The sequence below is a fragment of the Oncorhynchus keta genome, chromosome 12 (assembly GCF_023373465.1).
Source record: "Oncorhynchus keta strain PuntledgeMale-10-30-2019 chromosome 12, Oket_V2, whole genome shotgun sequence".
NCBI lineage: Eukaryota > Metazoa > Chordata > Actinopteri > Salmoniformes > Salmonidae > Oncorhynchus > Oncorhynchus keta.
The window spans coordinates 40,083,986-40,100,040 of NC_068432.1; the positions used below are offsets into that span (position 1 = coordinate 40,083,986).

The following is a 16,055-nucleotide window of genomic DNA, read 5'->3' on the forward strand; positions in this document are numbered from 1 at the left end:
CCAGGGATATGCTCCTCGCCTTCTGTTCAGTTCTTTCACCTCAGTGCAGATGAAGGACATGAGATGAGGAGGGGAAGTTACACTAAATTTTGGAGTAGATCTCTAATTCACTTCAACAGCTCGATCTATGGCAATTGCTCTGCTTGTAATACACTCTCTGCAGTGAATTGCTTTATTCTGACCAACTTGCTTTTGCCTTCTTTCCTAGGAAGTGTGTAGAGAGCTCTGGTGCCTTAGCAAAAGCAACCGCTGTGTCACCAACAGTATCCCTGCTGCCGAGGGGACCTTGTGTCAGACGGGAAGCATTGAGAAAGGGGTAAGTCTATACTAGCAGTCTCATTGTCTACACACTTGTTGTCTCTTATAGTCTACACCAGGGTTTCCTAAACTACGGGTCGCAACCCGATGTAGGGTCGCCGGATTTGAAAATAGGGTCACGAGAGAAAAGGTGCGCTTGGTTCATAGAACCGGGGTTATATCAGTAACCTCCGGTAGCTGCTAGATGTGGTTGTAATCAACAGAGCGGTTTCGGTTTTCTTCCTACAAATGTGGCTCTATCTTTTGAATGGTTTAAGCCACAAAATATTATGGCTCCATCAGGAACATGTACATACTCACTGTTTCCCTCAATGATTATGTTATTTTCTACACAGAAGATCATTGGGCGGCAGGTAGCCTTGTGGTTAGAGCGTTGGACTAGTAACCGAATAGTTGCTAGATCCAATCCCCAAGCTGACAAGGTAAAAATCTGCCGTTTTGCCCCTGAACAAGGCAGTTCAGGGGCCGTCAATGTTCTTAGGCCGTCATTGAAAATAATATTTTTTTCTAAACTGACTTGCCTAGTTAAATAAAAAATACAACATTATTGCCTGATGATCTTCTGAACCCAATATCTTTGTGATACGTTTGTCATTTCAGATTGAAATTCTGTCAGACTGATTTGTAATATACTGTCATAGACCCAATTAAAAAACTAAATATTGGTCGATTACCGCACCTTTTTTTTAACATGCTGGGGCCGCAAACATTTTTCCATTTTTGAACTTCTGAATCATCTTGTCACAGGAGAATTTGGCCTGGTTGCTGTGGCATTCCGGTAACCACGACAGCGGATGTTGACATGTCATTAGACCAAGTATAAACTGGCCTTCAGTCTCTGCGACTGTCACAACATCCGTTGTTGTGGTTACCGGACTGCCACAGCAACCAAACCAAATTCTTCTCTGACAAGAGGATGTAGGAGTTCAGAGATTCTCTGATACTTTTATTCAAATCAAATCAAATCTAATTTTATTTGTCACATACACATGGTTAGCAGATGTTAATGCGAGTGTAGCGAAATGCTTGTGCTTCTAGTTCCGACAATGCAGTGATAACCAACAAGTAATCTAACTAACAATAAGGGGATAAAGAATATGTACATAAGGATATATGAATGAGTGATGGTACAGGGCAGCATACAGTAGATGGTATCGAGTGCAGTATATACATATCAGATGAGTATGTAGACAAAGTAAACAAAGTGGCATAGTTAAAGTGGCTAGTGATACATGTATTACATAAGGATGCAGTCGATGATATAGAGTACAGTATATACGTATGCATATGAGATTAATAATGTAGGGTAAGTAACATTATATAAGGTAGCATTGTTTAAAGTGGCTAGTGATATATTTACATCATTTCCCATCAATTCCCATTATTAAAGTGGCTGGAGTTGGGTCAGTGTCAATGACAGTGTGTTGGCAGCAGCCACTCAATGTTAGTGGTGGCTGTTTAACAGTCTGATGGCCTTGAGATAGAAGCTGTTTTTCAGTCTCTCGGTCCCAGCTTTGATGCACCTGTACTGACCTCGCCTTCTGGATGATAACGGGGTGAATAGGCAGTGGCTCGGGTGGTTGATGTCCTTGATGATCTTTATGACCTTCCTGTAACATCGGGTGGTGTAGGTGTCCTGGAGGGCAGGTAGTTTGCCCCCGGTGATGCGTTGTGCAGACCTCACTACCATCTGGAGAGCCTTACGGTTGTGGGCGGAGCAGTTGCCGTACCAGTGCTTTTGGTGACAAGCCGAATTTCTTCAGCCTCCCGAGGTTGAAGAGGCGCTGCTGCGCCTTCTTCACGACGCTGTCAGTGTGAGTGGACCAATTCAGTTTGTCTGTGATGTGTATGCCGAGGAACTTAAAACTTGCTACCCTCTCCACTACTGTTCCATCGATGTGGATAGGGGGGTGTTCCCTCTGCTGTTTCCTGAAGTCCACAATCATCTCCTTAGTTTTGTTGACGTTGAGTGTGAGGTTATTTTCCTGACACCACACTCCGAGGGCTCCTCCCTGTAGGCCGTCTCGTCGTTGTTGGTAATCAAGCCTACCACTGTTGTGTCGTCCGCAAACTTGATGATTGAGTTGGAGGCGTGCGTGGCCAAGCAGTCGTGGGTGAACAGGGAGTACAGGAGAGGGCTCAGAACGCACCCTTGTGGGGCCCCCGTGTTGAGGATCAGCGGGGAGGAGATGTTGTTGCCTACCCTCACCACCTGGGGGCGGCCCGTCAGGAAGTCCAGTACCCAGTTGCACAGGGCGGGGTCGAGACCCAGGGTCTCGAGCTTGATGATGAGCTTGGAGGGTACTATGGTGTTGAATGCCGAGCTGTAGTCGATGAACAGCATTTTCACATAGGTATTCCTCTTGTCCAGGTGGGTTAGGGCAGTGTGCAGTGTGGTTGAGATTGCATCGTCTGTGGACCTATTTGGGCGGTAAGCAAATTGGAGTGGGTCTAGGGTGTCAGGTAGGGTGGAGGTGATATGGTCCTTGACTAGTCTCTCAAAGCACTTCATGATGACGGAAGTGAGTGCTACGGGGCGGTAGTCATTTAGCTCAGTTACCTTAGCTTTCTTGGGAACAGGAACAATGGTGGCCCTCTTAAAGCATGTGGGTACAGCAGACTGGTATAGGGATTGATTGAATATGTCCGTAAACACACCAGCCAGCTGGTCTGCGCATGTTCTGAGGGCGTGGCTGGGGATGCCGTCTGGGCCTGCAGCCTTGCGAGGGTTAACACGTTTAACTGTTCTACTCACCTCGGCTGCAGTGAAGCCGCATGTTTTCGTTGCAGGCCGTGTCAGTGGCACTGTATTGTCCTCAAAGCGGGCAAAAAAGTTATTTAGTCTGCCTGGGAGCAAGACATCCTGGTCCGTGACTGGGCTGGGTTTCTTCTTGTAGTCCGTGATTGACTGTAGACACTGCCACATGCCTCTTGTGTCTGAGCCGTTGAATTGAGATTCTACTTTGTCTCTGTACTGACGCTTAGCTTGTTTAATAGCCTTGCGGAGGGAATAGCTGCACTGTTTGTATTCGGTCATGTTACCAGACACCTTGCCCTGATTAAAAGCAGTGGTTTGCGCTTTCAGTTTCACGCGAATGCTGCCATCAATCCACGGTTTCTGGTTAGGGAATGTTTTTATCGTTGCTATGGGAACGACATCTTCAACGCACGTTCTAATGAACTCGCACACCGAATCAGCGTATTCGTCAATATTTTTATCTGACGCAATACGAAACATGTCCCAGTCCACGTGATGGAAGCAGTCTTGGAGTGTGGAGTCAGCTTGGTCGGACCAGCGTTGGACAGACCTCAGCGTGGGAGCCTCTTGTTTAAGTTTCTGTCTGTAGGCAGGGATCAACAAAATGGAGTCGTGGTCAGCTTTTCCGAAAGGGGGGCGGGGCAGGGCCTTATATGCGTCGCCGAAGTTAGAGTAACAATGATCCAAGGTTTTACCACCCCTGGTTGCGCAATCGATATGCTGATAAAATTTAGGGAGTCTTGTTTTCAGATTATACATACAGCCATACAGCACTCCTTCCGTGGCCTCCAACTGCTCTTAAACGCGAGTAAAACCAAATGCATGCTTTTCAACCGATCGCTGCCTGCACCCGCATGCCCGACTAGCATCACCACCCTGGATGGTTCCAACCTTGAATATGTGGACATCTATAAGTACCTAGGTGTCTGGCTAGACTGCAAACTCTCCTTCCAGACTCACATCAAACATCTCCAATCAAAAATCAAATCCAGAGTCGGCCTTCTATTCCGCAACAAAGCCTCCTTCACTCACGCTGCCAAGCTTACCCTAGTAAAACTGACTATCCTACCGATCCTCGACTTCGGCGATGTCATCTACAAAATGGCTTCCAACACTCTACTCAGCAAACTGGATGCAGTCTATCACAGTGCCATCCGTTTTGTCACTAAAGCACCTTATACCACCCACCACTGCGACTTGTATGCTCTAGTCGGCTGGCCCTCACTACATATTCGTCGCCAGACCCACTGGCTCCAGGTCATTTACAAGTCCATGCTAGGTAAAGCTCCGCCTTATCTCAGTTCACTGGTCACGATGGCAACACCCATCCGTAGCACGCGCTCCAGCAGGTGTATCTCACTGATAATCCCTAAAACCAACACCTCATTTGGCCGCCTTTCGTTCCAGTACTCTGCTGCCTGTGACTGGAACGAATTGCAAAAATCGCTGAAGTTGGAGACTTTTATCTCCCTCACCAACTTCAAACATCAGCTATCCGAGCAGCTAACCGATCGCTGCAGCTGTACATAGTCTATAGGTAAATAGCTCACCCTTTTTCACCTACCTCATTCCCATACTGTTTTTATACTGTTTTTATTTATTTACTTTTCTGCTCTTTTGCACACCAATATCTCTACCTGTACATGCCCATCTGATCATTTATCACTCCAGTGTTAATCTGCAAAATTGTATTATTCGCCTACCTCCTCATGCCTTTTGCACACATTGTATATAGACTGCCCATTTTTTTCTACTGTGTTATTGACTTGCTAATTGTTTACTCCATGTGTAACTCTGTGTTGTCTGTTCACACTGCTATGCTTTATCTTGGCCAGGTCGCAGTTGCAAATGAGAACTTGTTCTCAACTAGCCTACCTGGTTAAATAAAGGTGAAATAAAATAAAAAATAAAAAATTAGCTTTGTTAAAATCCCCAGCTACAATGAATGCAGCCTCCGGATAAATGGTTTCCAGTTTGCAAAGAGTTAAATAAAGTTCGTTCAGAGCCATCGATGTGTCTGCTTGGGGGGGGATATATACGGCTGTGATTATAATCGAAGAGAATTCTCTTGGTAGATAATGCGGTCTACATTTGATTGTGAGGAATTCTAAATCAGGTGAACAGAAGGATTTGAGTTCCTGTATGTTTCTTTCATCACACCATGTCTCGTTAGTCATGAGGCATACGCCCCCGCCACTCTTCTTACCAGAAAGATGTTTGTTTCTGTCGGCGCGATGCGTGGAGAAACCCGTTGGCTGCACCGCCCCGGATAGCGTCTTCCCAGTGAGCCATGTTTCCGTGAAGCAGAGAACGTTACAGTCTCTGATGTCCCTATGGAATGCTACCCTTGCTCGGATTTCATCAACCTTGTTGTCAAGAGACTGGACATTGGCAAGAAGAATGCTAGGGAGTGGTGCGCGATGTGCCCGTGTCCGGAGTCTGACCAGAAGACCGCTACGTTTCCCTCTTTTACGAAGTCATTTTTTTTTGGGGTCGCTGCATGGAATCAATTCCGTTGACCTGTTTGTAAGGCAGAACACAGGATCCACGTCGCGGAAAACATATTCTTGGTCGTACTGATGGTGAGTTGACGCTGATCTTATATTCAGTAGTTCTTCTCGACTGTATGTAATGAAACCTAAGATGACCTGGGGTACTAATGTAAGAAATAACACGTAAAAAAACAAACAACTGCATAGTTTCCTAGGAACGCGAAGCGAGGCGGCCATCTCCACACTGTGGCAGTACGCTATTTTCTGTTTACCTTGTAAATAATTATGTTGTTGTGGGTTTATTTTCCTGTAATAATTAATAAAAAAATAGCTTAAGTTAAGATGTTGTCAGTTATACTCCGGTCATTATTTTAAATAGCTAGCCAACTTGGTGGCTAACTAGCTAGCAACAAACAAAAACATTGTTTAGAAAATGTATTTTAGTTGCCTCGCCTGCTAGGCTGACATTTATTGAATCTATTTAAACGGATGGGTTTATTGGAGTTAAAATAGAGCACGTACGCTATTTGGAGCCCTGGGCTGCTGATGTCATGCAAAGACTGTCGTTTAGTGTTTCTACTTTCTCATAACTTGCCTAGTTAAATAAAGGTTAAATAAAATAAAATAAATAACGACAAGTTTGATGTCAGACGACAATAGACTGTTCATGATGTCGCTACGGCAATTGTCTACAGACGATAGACGGACTGTAAACCAGCCTTTAGAGTTTAGGGTAGGGACGTCCCAAGGATTCCACATAGCACTGACCCTAGTCCCAGTGTGACTCGCCACGCCGCGGTCAGGTTAGACGGACGACAGTGAGACAGTTTTAACACAGATTACGGCGGCCATTGTCACTGGATGGTCTGAGGTCTAAAAGGAAAGAATAGGAGGCTGTCATGTGTCATTACTGTCTGCTGACTGGAGCCTTTCAGAGCTCGGGGCCACCGACCAGGTCCTCGGCTACACAGGGGGCCCAAGTTGAGATCAGCTCAGGGGGCTTTAGGACAGGGGGCTTTGGGGGGAGGCTGATGACGCGCTCCTGTCTGGGTTGAGGGTGGGTGGTGAGGGGGATGTGGGGCGGCTTCAAAGGAACACGACTGTCAACCATTTGTCACCAGGCCTGTAATGGAGAGGCCCTGCCAACTAGAGGGAAGGGGGGGAGATATGGTAGGAGAGGGAGGGAGAAGTGGAGGGGGACAAAGGGGAAAGTGTTGGTGGTGAGAAAGGTAGAGGATAGAAAGGAAGTAGTGATGTTTAAGAGGGAAGAATGAGGTATGGGGTAGAGCAAGAGAAGGGGGAGAGATAAGGAGAAGAAAGGAGATAAGAGAGAGAAAATAAGTGGTTTCCCAGGAAAGACTATTATGCTACTGTCCTAGACATTGGTACAGTAGTCGTGTCACCCAAAGGTCACAGCTTTCTGTGGCACACACACACACACACACACACACACACACACACACACACACACACACACACACACACACACACACACACACACACACACACACACACACACACACACACACACACACACACACACACACACACACACACACACAGGTACACACACACACACTTGCAGGTGGTGAAAGGCTGATAGGTGTGCGGGGTGATAGATAGGTAGTGTGTGTCAGCTCCTCTCTGATAAGGCATTCTCTCCCAGGCTATTTCAGTCAAACTGGAAACACAGACAAGGTCTTAAGGACTCTCTCTCTCTTTCTCACTCTCCGTCTTTCTTCTTCACTGCCGTCTCTCTCTCTCCTTCACTGACCTCTCTCTCCCTCTCCCTGCAGTGTTAATCTTGTTTATACAGTATGTTAGTGCATTGCCTTTCTCTGCTCTGAGCCAAGGAGAATGAGTACACTGACCTGGTTATCCCTCTCAATTCAATTCAAATCAAGGGGTTTTATTGGCATGGGAAACATATGTTAACATTGCCAAAGCAAGTGAAGTAGATAATAAACAAAAGTGAAATAAACAATAAAAATGAACAGTAAACATTACACTCACAGAAGTTCCAAAAGAATAAAGACATTTCAAATGTCATATTATGTCTATATACAGTGTTGTAACGATGTGCAAATGGTTAAAGTACAAAAGGGAAAATAAATAAACATAAATACGGGTTGTATTTACAATGGTATTTGTTCTTCACTGTTTGCACTCTTCTTGTGACAACAGGTCACAAATCTTGCTGCTGTGATGGCAAACTGCGTTTTTTTACCCAATAGATATGGGAGTTTATCAAAATAGGATTCGTTTTCAAATTATTTGTGGGTCTGTGTAATCTGAGGGAAATATGTCTCTCTAATATGGTCATACATTGGGCAGGAGGTTAGGAAGTGCAGCTCAGTTTCCACCTCATTTTATGGGCAGTGAGCACATAGCCTGTCTTCTCTTGAGAGCCATGTCTGCCTACGGGGCCTTTCTCAATAGCAAGGCTAATCTCACTGAGTCTGTACATAGTCAAAGCTTTCCTTAATTTTGGGTCAGTCACAGTGGTCAGGTATTCTGCCACTGTGTATTGTCTGCCTCTGTCCTTCTGCATTGTTCATCTCTGATGTGAATGAGTGAGGAAGTGAGTGAGTGTGTGAGGAAGTGAGTGAGTGAGGGAGGGAGGGAGGGAGGGAGGGAGGGAGGGAGGGTAATAATTCAATTTTAAACTGATTATGGCACCTAGGCAGATTATGCAACAGTCATGTAAACATCTTACTCTGCTTATCTTAATCGGTGTAAAGCAATCTTTCAAACTATTAATGGGCGTTCCAGCGGTGTATTTGATCTGCACATATGCTAACTCCCGTGAGGGAAGTGAGTTCAGAACAACTGAATATGTGTGTCTTAGAAGTAGTTTTCACATACCAACTTGATATGTTCCAACTCAGAACTAGATATGTTTCCCAAAAAGAACACGGTTGCTGTGATAGAACGTTTATTTTGATGGAGATTTTCTGCATTTATCAGAGTGCCATCAGGTAGCCTGAATTCAGATGTGTCCCTGTAAACAGGATTATTAAGGAAATCATTCTTCTTGCAAAGCATGAAAAACGGTTGAATCAAACTATTATACTAATCTGATTATCCACAATAATCACATTATTGTGTGCATGTAACCGTACTCACTGACACAGTTACAGACCTACAACCTCTACAACCTTAACCCATGATTAAACCCCTCCATCCTCTCAGTGGTGCTACCAGGGGGAGTGTGTGATATTCGGGACGTGGCCCCAGAGTGTGGACGGAGGCTGGGGTCCCTGGTCATCGTGGGGGGAGTGCAGCAGGACCTGCGGAGGGGGAGTCTCATCCTCCATGAGACACTGTGACAGCCCAGCGTAAGTAGGCAAAGTAAGCCACAGCAAGCTGAACACACACATCCAGGACCTCACCTACAGGTGTGTGTGTGTGATCACTAATGCGTTGATCATATAAATATTTATTAAGTATACTGTGTCGATAACCAGTAGATACTAGGTTGAATGGCGGGAACCCGGTTACTGAGATCTTCCGCCCAAAACCACTCCCTTTTCCCGGGATAAATAACTATGAGGAACCGGTAAATTATAATCAATTATTTATATGAACAGCATGGTGTGAAACGGAACTGTTAAATGATATGCAATGTTTAAATCTGTCTTCCCTACGGCCTCTGCATGAATCAACGCTCAGGGTGGGAACAGACCCATCTCACTATGGAGCGCCGTTTACAATGCAGTTCACAGCGTGCTAACTTTTTATCTTGTGACAGGTAGGCCTACATTTGCTGAACCATAGCCTCTGCTACAGTAATAAAAGACTGAATGCGCGTCTAATTTACCCAGCTCCATCAGGCTTTCAGGGATCACCTTGTTTTTTCATTGTAAAGATACATTGTAAAAATGTGTTGCAAAAGTAAAACAGCCTATCACTTGAATATCGTTGCTTTAAATCAGTGCACCCAGTCTTTCTCTCTCTTCATTAACTCCATTCCAAAATAGATCATCCTGTTCTAGATTGAAATATAGCCCTATATAAAGATGTCCTAGCCTACCTCTTTCAAGTTATACATTCAATGCAGTATTAGACTTATATTTAGCTAATTAACTATGGGTTATGTATAATACGTTTATAACTTATAGCCTTTGTCTCTTGCGCAATACAAAAGCATCTGTGCTCTGCTGGCCTCTCCTTAAAAAAACGCTCCTTAGCTCTTGGAGTCCCAGGCAGGAAAAGCTAGACTAGAATAGCTTGCTGTACATAATTATTACACTTTTTTGCATTTCTTATACCAATTAAAAAGCTATTTTTTGATGAATGTTAAAAACAGCAGCCAATAGAACTCGCTGCAGTTTGAAAGAAGAGCAAACGTACGATGCCGGTAAGCTATAGCAGTTATTTATTCAGACCCATAAACATTCAATGTTCCTGAAGAGAAGTGAACGCCTTCTACATCCACTTCTAGTCCTATATGATTCAAGGATGTCATTAGAATGGTTAAGATAGGCCTCCTGAGTGGTGCAGCAGTCTAAGGCACTGCATCGCAGTGCTTGAGGCATCACTTCAGATCTGGGATTGATCCCAGTCCCATTGGGCGGCGCACAATTGGCCCAGCGTTGTCTGGGGTAGGGGAGGTTTTGGCTGGGGGGGCTTTACTCTAGTGACGGTCATCAGTTCAACGGTGTTTCCTTTGACACATTGGTGCGGCTAGCTTCAGGGTTAAGTGAGCAGGTGTTAAGGAACGAGGCTTGGCGGATCATGTTTTGGAGAACATATGAATTGACCTTCGCCTCTCCTGAGACCGTTGGGGATGTAACGGCGTTCGTTTGTTGAAGGAGAGTCGGACCAAAATGCAGCGTGGTGGTTACTCATGTTCTTTAATGACGAATAGCGAAATACATGAAATAACGATACAAATACAAAACAACAAACGGACCGTGAAAACCTATACAGCCTGTCTGGTGAACAACTACACAGAGACAGGAACAATCACCCACGAAATACACAGTGAAACCCAGGCTACCTAAATACGGTTCCCAATCAGAGACAACGAGAATCACCTGACTCTGATTGAGAACCGCCTCAGGCAGCCAAACCTATGCTACACCCCTACTCAGCCGCAATCCCAATACCTACAAAACCCCAATACGAAACACAACCAAATAAACCCATGTCACACCCTGGCCTGACCAAATATATAACGAAAACACAAAATACTATGACCAAGGCGTGACAGGGGAGTTGTAGCGATGAGACAAGATCGCAATTGGATATCACGAAATTAGGGAGAAAAAGGGGTTAAAATACCCCCCCAAAATACAAAACAATAAGGATTAAGATAAAGACAGCTAAACTTATTTAATTGAACTGTTGAAATCGAGGAAGAATTGAAGCAACAATAGAGAGAGAAAGAGGAGGTAGGCTAATAATGGGAAATATTATGAAAGGAATATATGCGTCAGCCTACTAGTTATACAAATAGGCCCTATTATATTTCAAAATGAAAATAACATTTGCTAGCCTATGCTTGTAACTTTGTAACTTTGTAGGCCGCATGGGCTGCACCAGAATCGCAGAGGGTTCTACATGGAACTTAACAGAGTTCTACTTGGAACCAAAAACGGTTCTCCTGGGGACAGCACCAAAAAACTTTTGGAACCCTTTATTCCTCCCTCGTTTCTCTCCTCTCTTTCAGGCCTTCTGGAGGAGGGAAGTACTGTCTCGGAGAGAGGAAGCGCTACAGATCGTGTAACACAGATGTGAGTTCACATTCCCCTTCTTTTTCTTCCACCCCCCCTCCTCTCTTTGCTTCTCTCTCTCACTCTTTCTCTCGTTCTCTCGCTGTTTCTCTTCACTCTCTCTCTCGCTCTGTCTCTCTTTCTCTCAATTCAATTCAATGTGCTTTATTGGCGTGACGTAACAATACGCATATTGCCAAAGCTTACTTTGGAGATTAAATTAAAGTAATAATAATCAATACTGTCAACAGGACAACAGTAACTTCAATAATCAAGGGTCAAAATAACCATACATTGAACAATAACAATAACAATGGTTTAGAGGACATGTGCAGGTTGGTTGGTCACTCAGACACTGCCCCTCATTTTATGGCAGGCAGCAATGTAGTACGCTGCCAACCCACAGCTCTCTGCTTCCTCCCCCAACAGGACGGGGAGCCTATTCTCATCAGAGAGATCTTTGAAACATTGAATAAGTGTTTCAAATTTGGGGAAATGACACTCTCTAATTGTTTTAGATTTTTTACATTTGGGTCTGTCTCAGGTTCTGCTGTTGTGCAGTGGTTGCACAGCCTTTCCTCTACAGAGAGCCAGGTTTTCCTGTCTACCCTTTTCAATGGCAAGGCTGTGCTCACTGAGAAAGTACTTTGTAAAGGTTTTTCGAAGGTCAGTAACCATGGTCAAATAGCCATGGTGTACTTCCTCATATTTGTTTTTATTTGATTTATTTCACCTTTATTTAACCAGGTAGGCCAGTCGAGAACAAGTTCTCATTTACAACTGCGACCTGGCCAAGATAAATCAAAGCAGTGCGACACAAACAACAACACAGAGTTACACATGGCGTAAACAAAAGTACAGTCAATAACACAATAGAAAAATCTGTATACAGTGTGTGTAAATGAGGTAAGATTAGGGAGGTAAGGCAATAAATAGGCCGTAGTGGCGAAGTAATTACAATTTAGCAATTAAACACTGGAGTGAAAGATGTGCAGAACATGAATGTGCAAGTAGAGACACTGGGGTGCAAAGGAGCAATATGGGGATGAGGTAGTTCGATGGGCTATTTACAGATGGGCTATGTACAGGTGCAATGATCTGTGAGCTGCTCTGACAGCTGATGTTAAAAGTTAGTGAGGGTGATATGAGTCTCCAGCTTCAGTGATTTTTGCAATTCGTTCCAGTCATTGGCAGCAGTGAACTGGAAGGAAAGGCGGCCAAAGGAGGAATAGACTTTGGGGAAGACCAGTGAAATATACCTGCTGGAGCGCGTACTGCGGGTGGTGTTGCTATGGTGACCAGTGAGCTGAGATAAGGTGGGGCTTTACCTAGCAAAGACTTATCAATGACCTGGAGCCAGTGGGTTTGGCGACAAATTTGATGCGAGGGCCAGTCAGCGAGAGCATACAGGTCGCAAGTGGGTAGTATATGGGGCTTTGGTGACAAAACTGTGATAGACTGCATCCAATTTGCTGAGTAGAGTGTTGGAGGCTATTTTATAAATAACATTGCCAAAGTCAAGGGTCGGTAGGATAGTCAAGTTTTACGAGGGTATGCTTGGCAACATGAGTGAAGGATGCTTTGTTGCGAAATAGGAAGCCGATTTTAGATTTAATTTTGGATTAGAGATGCTTAATGTGAGTCTGGAAGGAGAGTTTACAGTCTAACCAGACACTTAGATATTTGTAGTTGTCCACATATTCTAAGTCAGAACCGTCCAGAGTAGTGATGCAAGACGGGCGGGCAGGTGCAGTCAGCGATCTGTTGAAAAGCATGCATTTAGTTTTACTTGCATTTAAGAGCAGTTGGAGGCCACGGAAGGAAAGTTGTATGGCATTGAAGCTCGTCTGGATGTTAGTTAACACAGTGTCCAAAGAAGGGCCAGAAGTATACAGAATGGTGTTGTCTGAGTAGAGGTGGATCAGAGAATCAGAGAGGAGAGAGAGGAAGCACGCAGGGCATTCTATGCTATTTGAAAACACATTCTCTCTCTAGATGTAGGGCCAGATAGCACTGCATTTTGCTTTCCCAATAGGTCATGTAGTTTTGTTTTGACTGTGTTGTAATTTGGTTTATTCTGATTGATTGGATTTTCTGGTCCCGAGGCTTCAGTGTGTTAGTAGAACAGATTTGTGAACTCAGCCGGATGAGGGGACTCATTTCTTTGCTCAGCTCTTGGCATTGCAGGGCTTGGTAATGATATGAGATGGGGTCACTGCCTTTTTCCAAAACTTTATTGTTATTTTTTTAGTTATTATTATTAGTGGATATTGGCCTAATTCTGCCCTGCATGCATTGTTTGTAGTTTTCCTCTGGACATGTAAGATAATCTTACAGAACTCTGCATGCAGGGTTTCGATGGGATGAAATCTTGTTTTGCAAGTCAACTCCACACCTCACTGGCATAAAGTGCAATTGGTTCAATGACGCATTTAAGTGTGTTTTTTGCTTTCTCTCTCAGTTCATTCACTGCCTCATGTAGGTGTCCAGTTGAGCTTCTTGTTAAACCTAAGCAGTTGTATTTTTTGTAGTACTCTATATATTTTGCACCAATTGAGAACTTTGTTATAATTCCCTGAAACCTGGATCTTCTCTGGAAAATCATGATGCAATCATTATTAGATCATCTCTCCTTCTCTCTCTGTGTCTTTCTGTCTGTCTCGCATTGTCTCTGTCTCTCACTGTCTTTCTTTCTTTCTTTCTCTCTCTCTCTCTCTTTTTCTCTCTGTCTCTCTGTCTCCATCTGTCTCTCTCTCTATTTCTCTCTCTATTTCTCTCTGTCTCTCTCTCTATTTCTCTCTCTGTCTCTCTCTCTATTTCTCTCTCTGTCTCTCTCTCTATTTCTCTCTCTATTTCTCTCTCTGTCTCTCTCTCTATTTCTCTCTCTATTTCTCTCTCTGTCTCTCTCTCTATTTCTCTCTCTATTTCTCTCTCTGTCTCTCTCTGTCTCTCTCTATGTCCCTCCCTCCCTCCCTCCCTCCCTCCCTCCCTCCCTCCCTCCCTCCCTCCCTCCCTCCCTCCCTCCCTCCCTCCCTCCCTCCCTCCCTCCCATTTCTCTCTCACTCCTGTAAGGTTGTTGGGCAATCCCTCTGTTTTTAAGGTTGCTAAGAGGACGAACATACTAAGTTGTTCATTGTTCTCTGTTGGAAGTAAACATCAGCCAATATCCCTAAAGCCATTCACTAAAGCCTGACTATCTGACTGTGTCAAGATAATGAATGGAGTATCACTGACTGTTTGATTGATGGAACAGATTTAACGCAAGAGCGGTTTTGGGAAAACAGAGAGCACTGAGGATACTACTCCTTGGGCACCGACATAAATTCAGCGTCTTTTCCACGTTGATTCAACATAATTTCATTGAAATTATGTGGTAACAACATCGATTCAACTAGTCAATGGGGAAATGTTTTGGTCCTGGGGAATTTAGGTTGTTTGTAGCGTTTCTTAGTCACCTTGTTGAATGACATTGTTGAATGCACAATTACCATTTTTACTTTAAAGTCTATTAAAAGTTCATTTAAATGCAGCACTTCAGTCCCAAAAAATACATTGAAAAAATATTTTGTAAGGCTGCAAACTTGTAAGGCTGCAAGCCCCCCATTCCTCCTAACTATTTCTAGGTGGCCTTTATTTCTGAAGGTGAACATTTAGCCAGTTTGGAGACTTGTGGATACTTGACCACAAATCTTAAAAATAACAGCTGAGAGCAAGCATTGAATGTTTACTTTGGAAAACAAACACCATCCCCGACCTCTGCTTCCTTACCCCGACTGTAGCACGTCCAACACAAACGCGTTGTAGTACGGTCCACAAAGATCCTACGCATGCACACACACACACACGCACACGCACACGCACACACACACATTCACAGATAACCTCACGGCTCTCAGAGAAGATCGCTCATGGCTCTCAGAGAAGATAACTTCTCCCACATCCTTGACCTGTGTGTGTGTGTGTGTGTGTGTGTGTGTGTGTGTGTGTGTGTGTGTGTGTGTGTGTGTGTGTGTGTGTGTGTGTGTGTGTGTGTGTGTGTGTGTGTGTGTGTGTGTGTGTGTGTGTGTGTGTGTGTGTGTGTGTGTGTGTGTGTGTGTGTGTGTAATGACTTAATTAATTTGCACACACACACTCCCAGCTCCCCTACTGCCTGTGGTTCCTGTCCTCGTCATTGTTCCCTGCTGAGGTCAGCACTCATTTGTTCTCGCTTTCACAACAATGATAATTCAACACCCCCCTCCCTGCCTCCCTCCCACTGTCCCCTGCAACCAGTTCAGGACTGTTAGTGATATCAGAGCCCTAGTTCAGGAGATCTTTGTACTATTAAATGTCACCTCCTAATTTAATTGGAAGCATGGCAACAATGGAGGTAGGGAGGCCCTGCAGGGTGTTAGAGGTTCCTCTGTAGTGCCTCACACAATGTGTGTTAACTCTAGACAGTGTGTTACCTCTAGACAGAGTGTTACCTCTAGACAGAGTGTTACCTCTAGACAGAATGTGTTACATCTAGAAAGAGTGCTTTACCTCTAGACAGAGTGCGTTACCTCTAGACAGAGTGCGTTACCCCTAGACAGAGTGTTACCTCTAGACAGAGTGGGTTACCTCTAGACCAGGGGTGTCAAACTCATTTCGCATCGTGGGCCACATACGGCCTAGGGAGATGTCAAGTGGGCCGGACCATTAAAATTATACCATACTCTGCTATAAATAACCAAAATATCATGTCTTTCCTTTGTTTTGGTGTAAAGAAGCACAAGAACATTAGGAAAA

The 16,055-nt window shown here is 44.3% G+C and overlaps 1 protein-coding gene across 1 annotated transcript in view; it reads left to right on the forward strand.

Moving 5' to 3' along the window:
• The window catches only part of LOC118372715 (A disintegrin and metalloproteinase with thrombospondin motifs 6-like), a 174,654-nt gene that overhangs the window by 79,422 nt on the left and 79,177 nt on the right, over positions 1-16,055 (forward strand). The window contains exons 12-14 of the mRNA XM_052458315.1: positions 209-316; positions 8,761-8,906; positions 11,243-11,306. Coding sequence (XP_052314275.1) covers positions 209-316; positions 8,761-8,906; positions 11,243-11,306 — 318 coding nt within the window. The remainder of the gene's footprint in view (positions 1-208; positions 317-8,760; positions 8,907-11,242; positions 11,307-16,055) is intronic.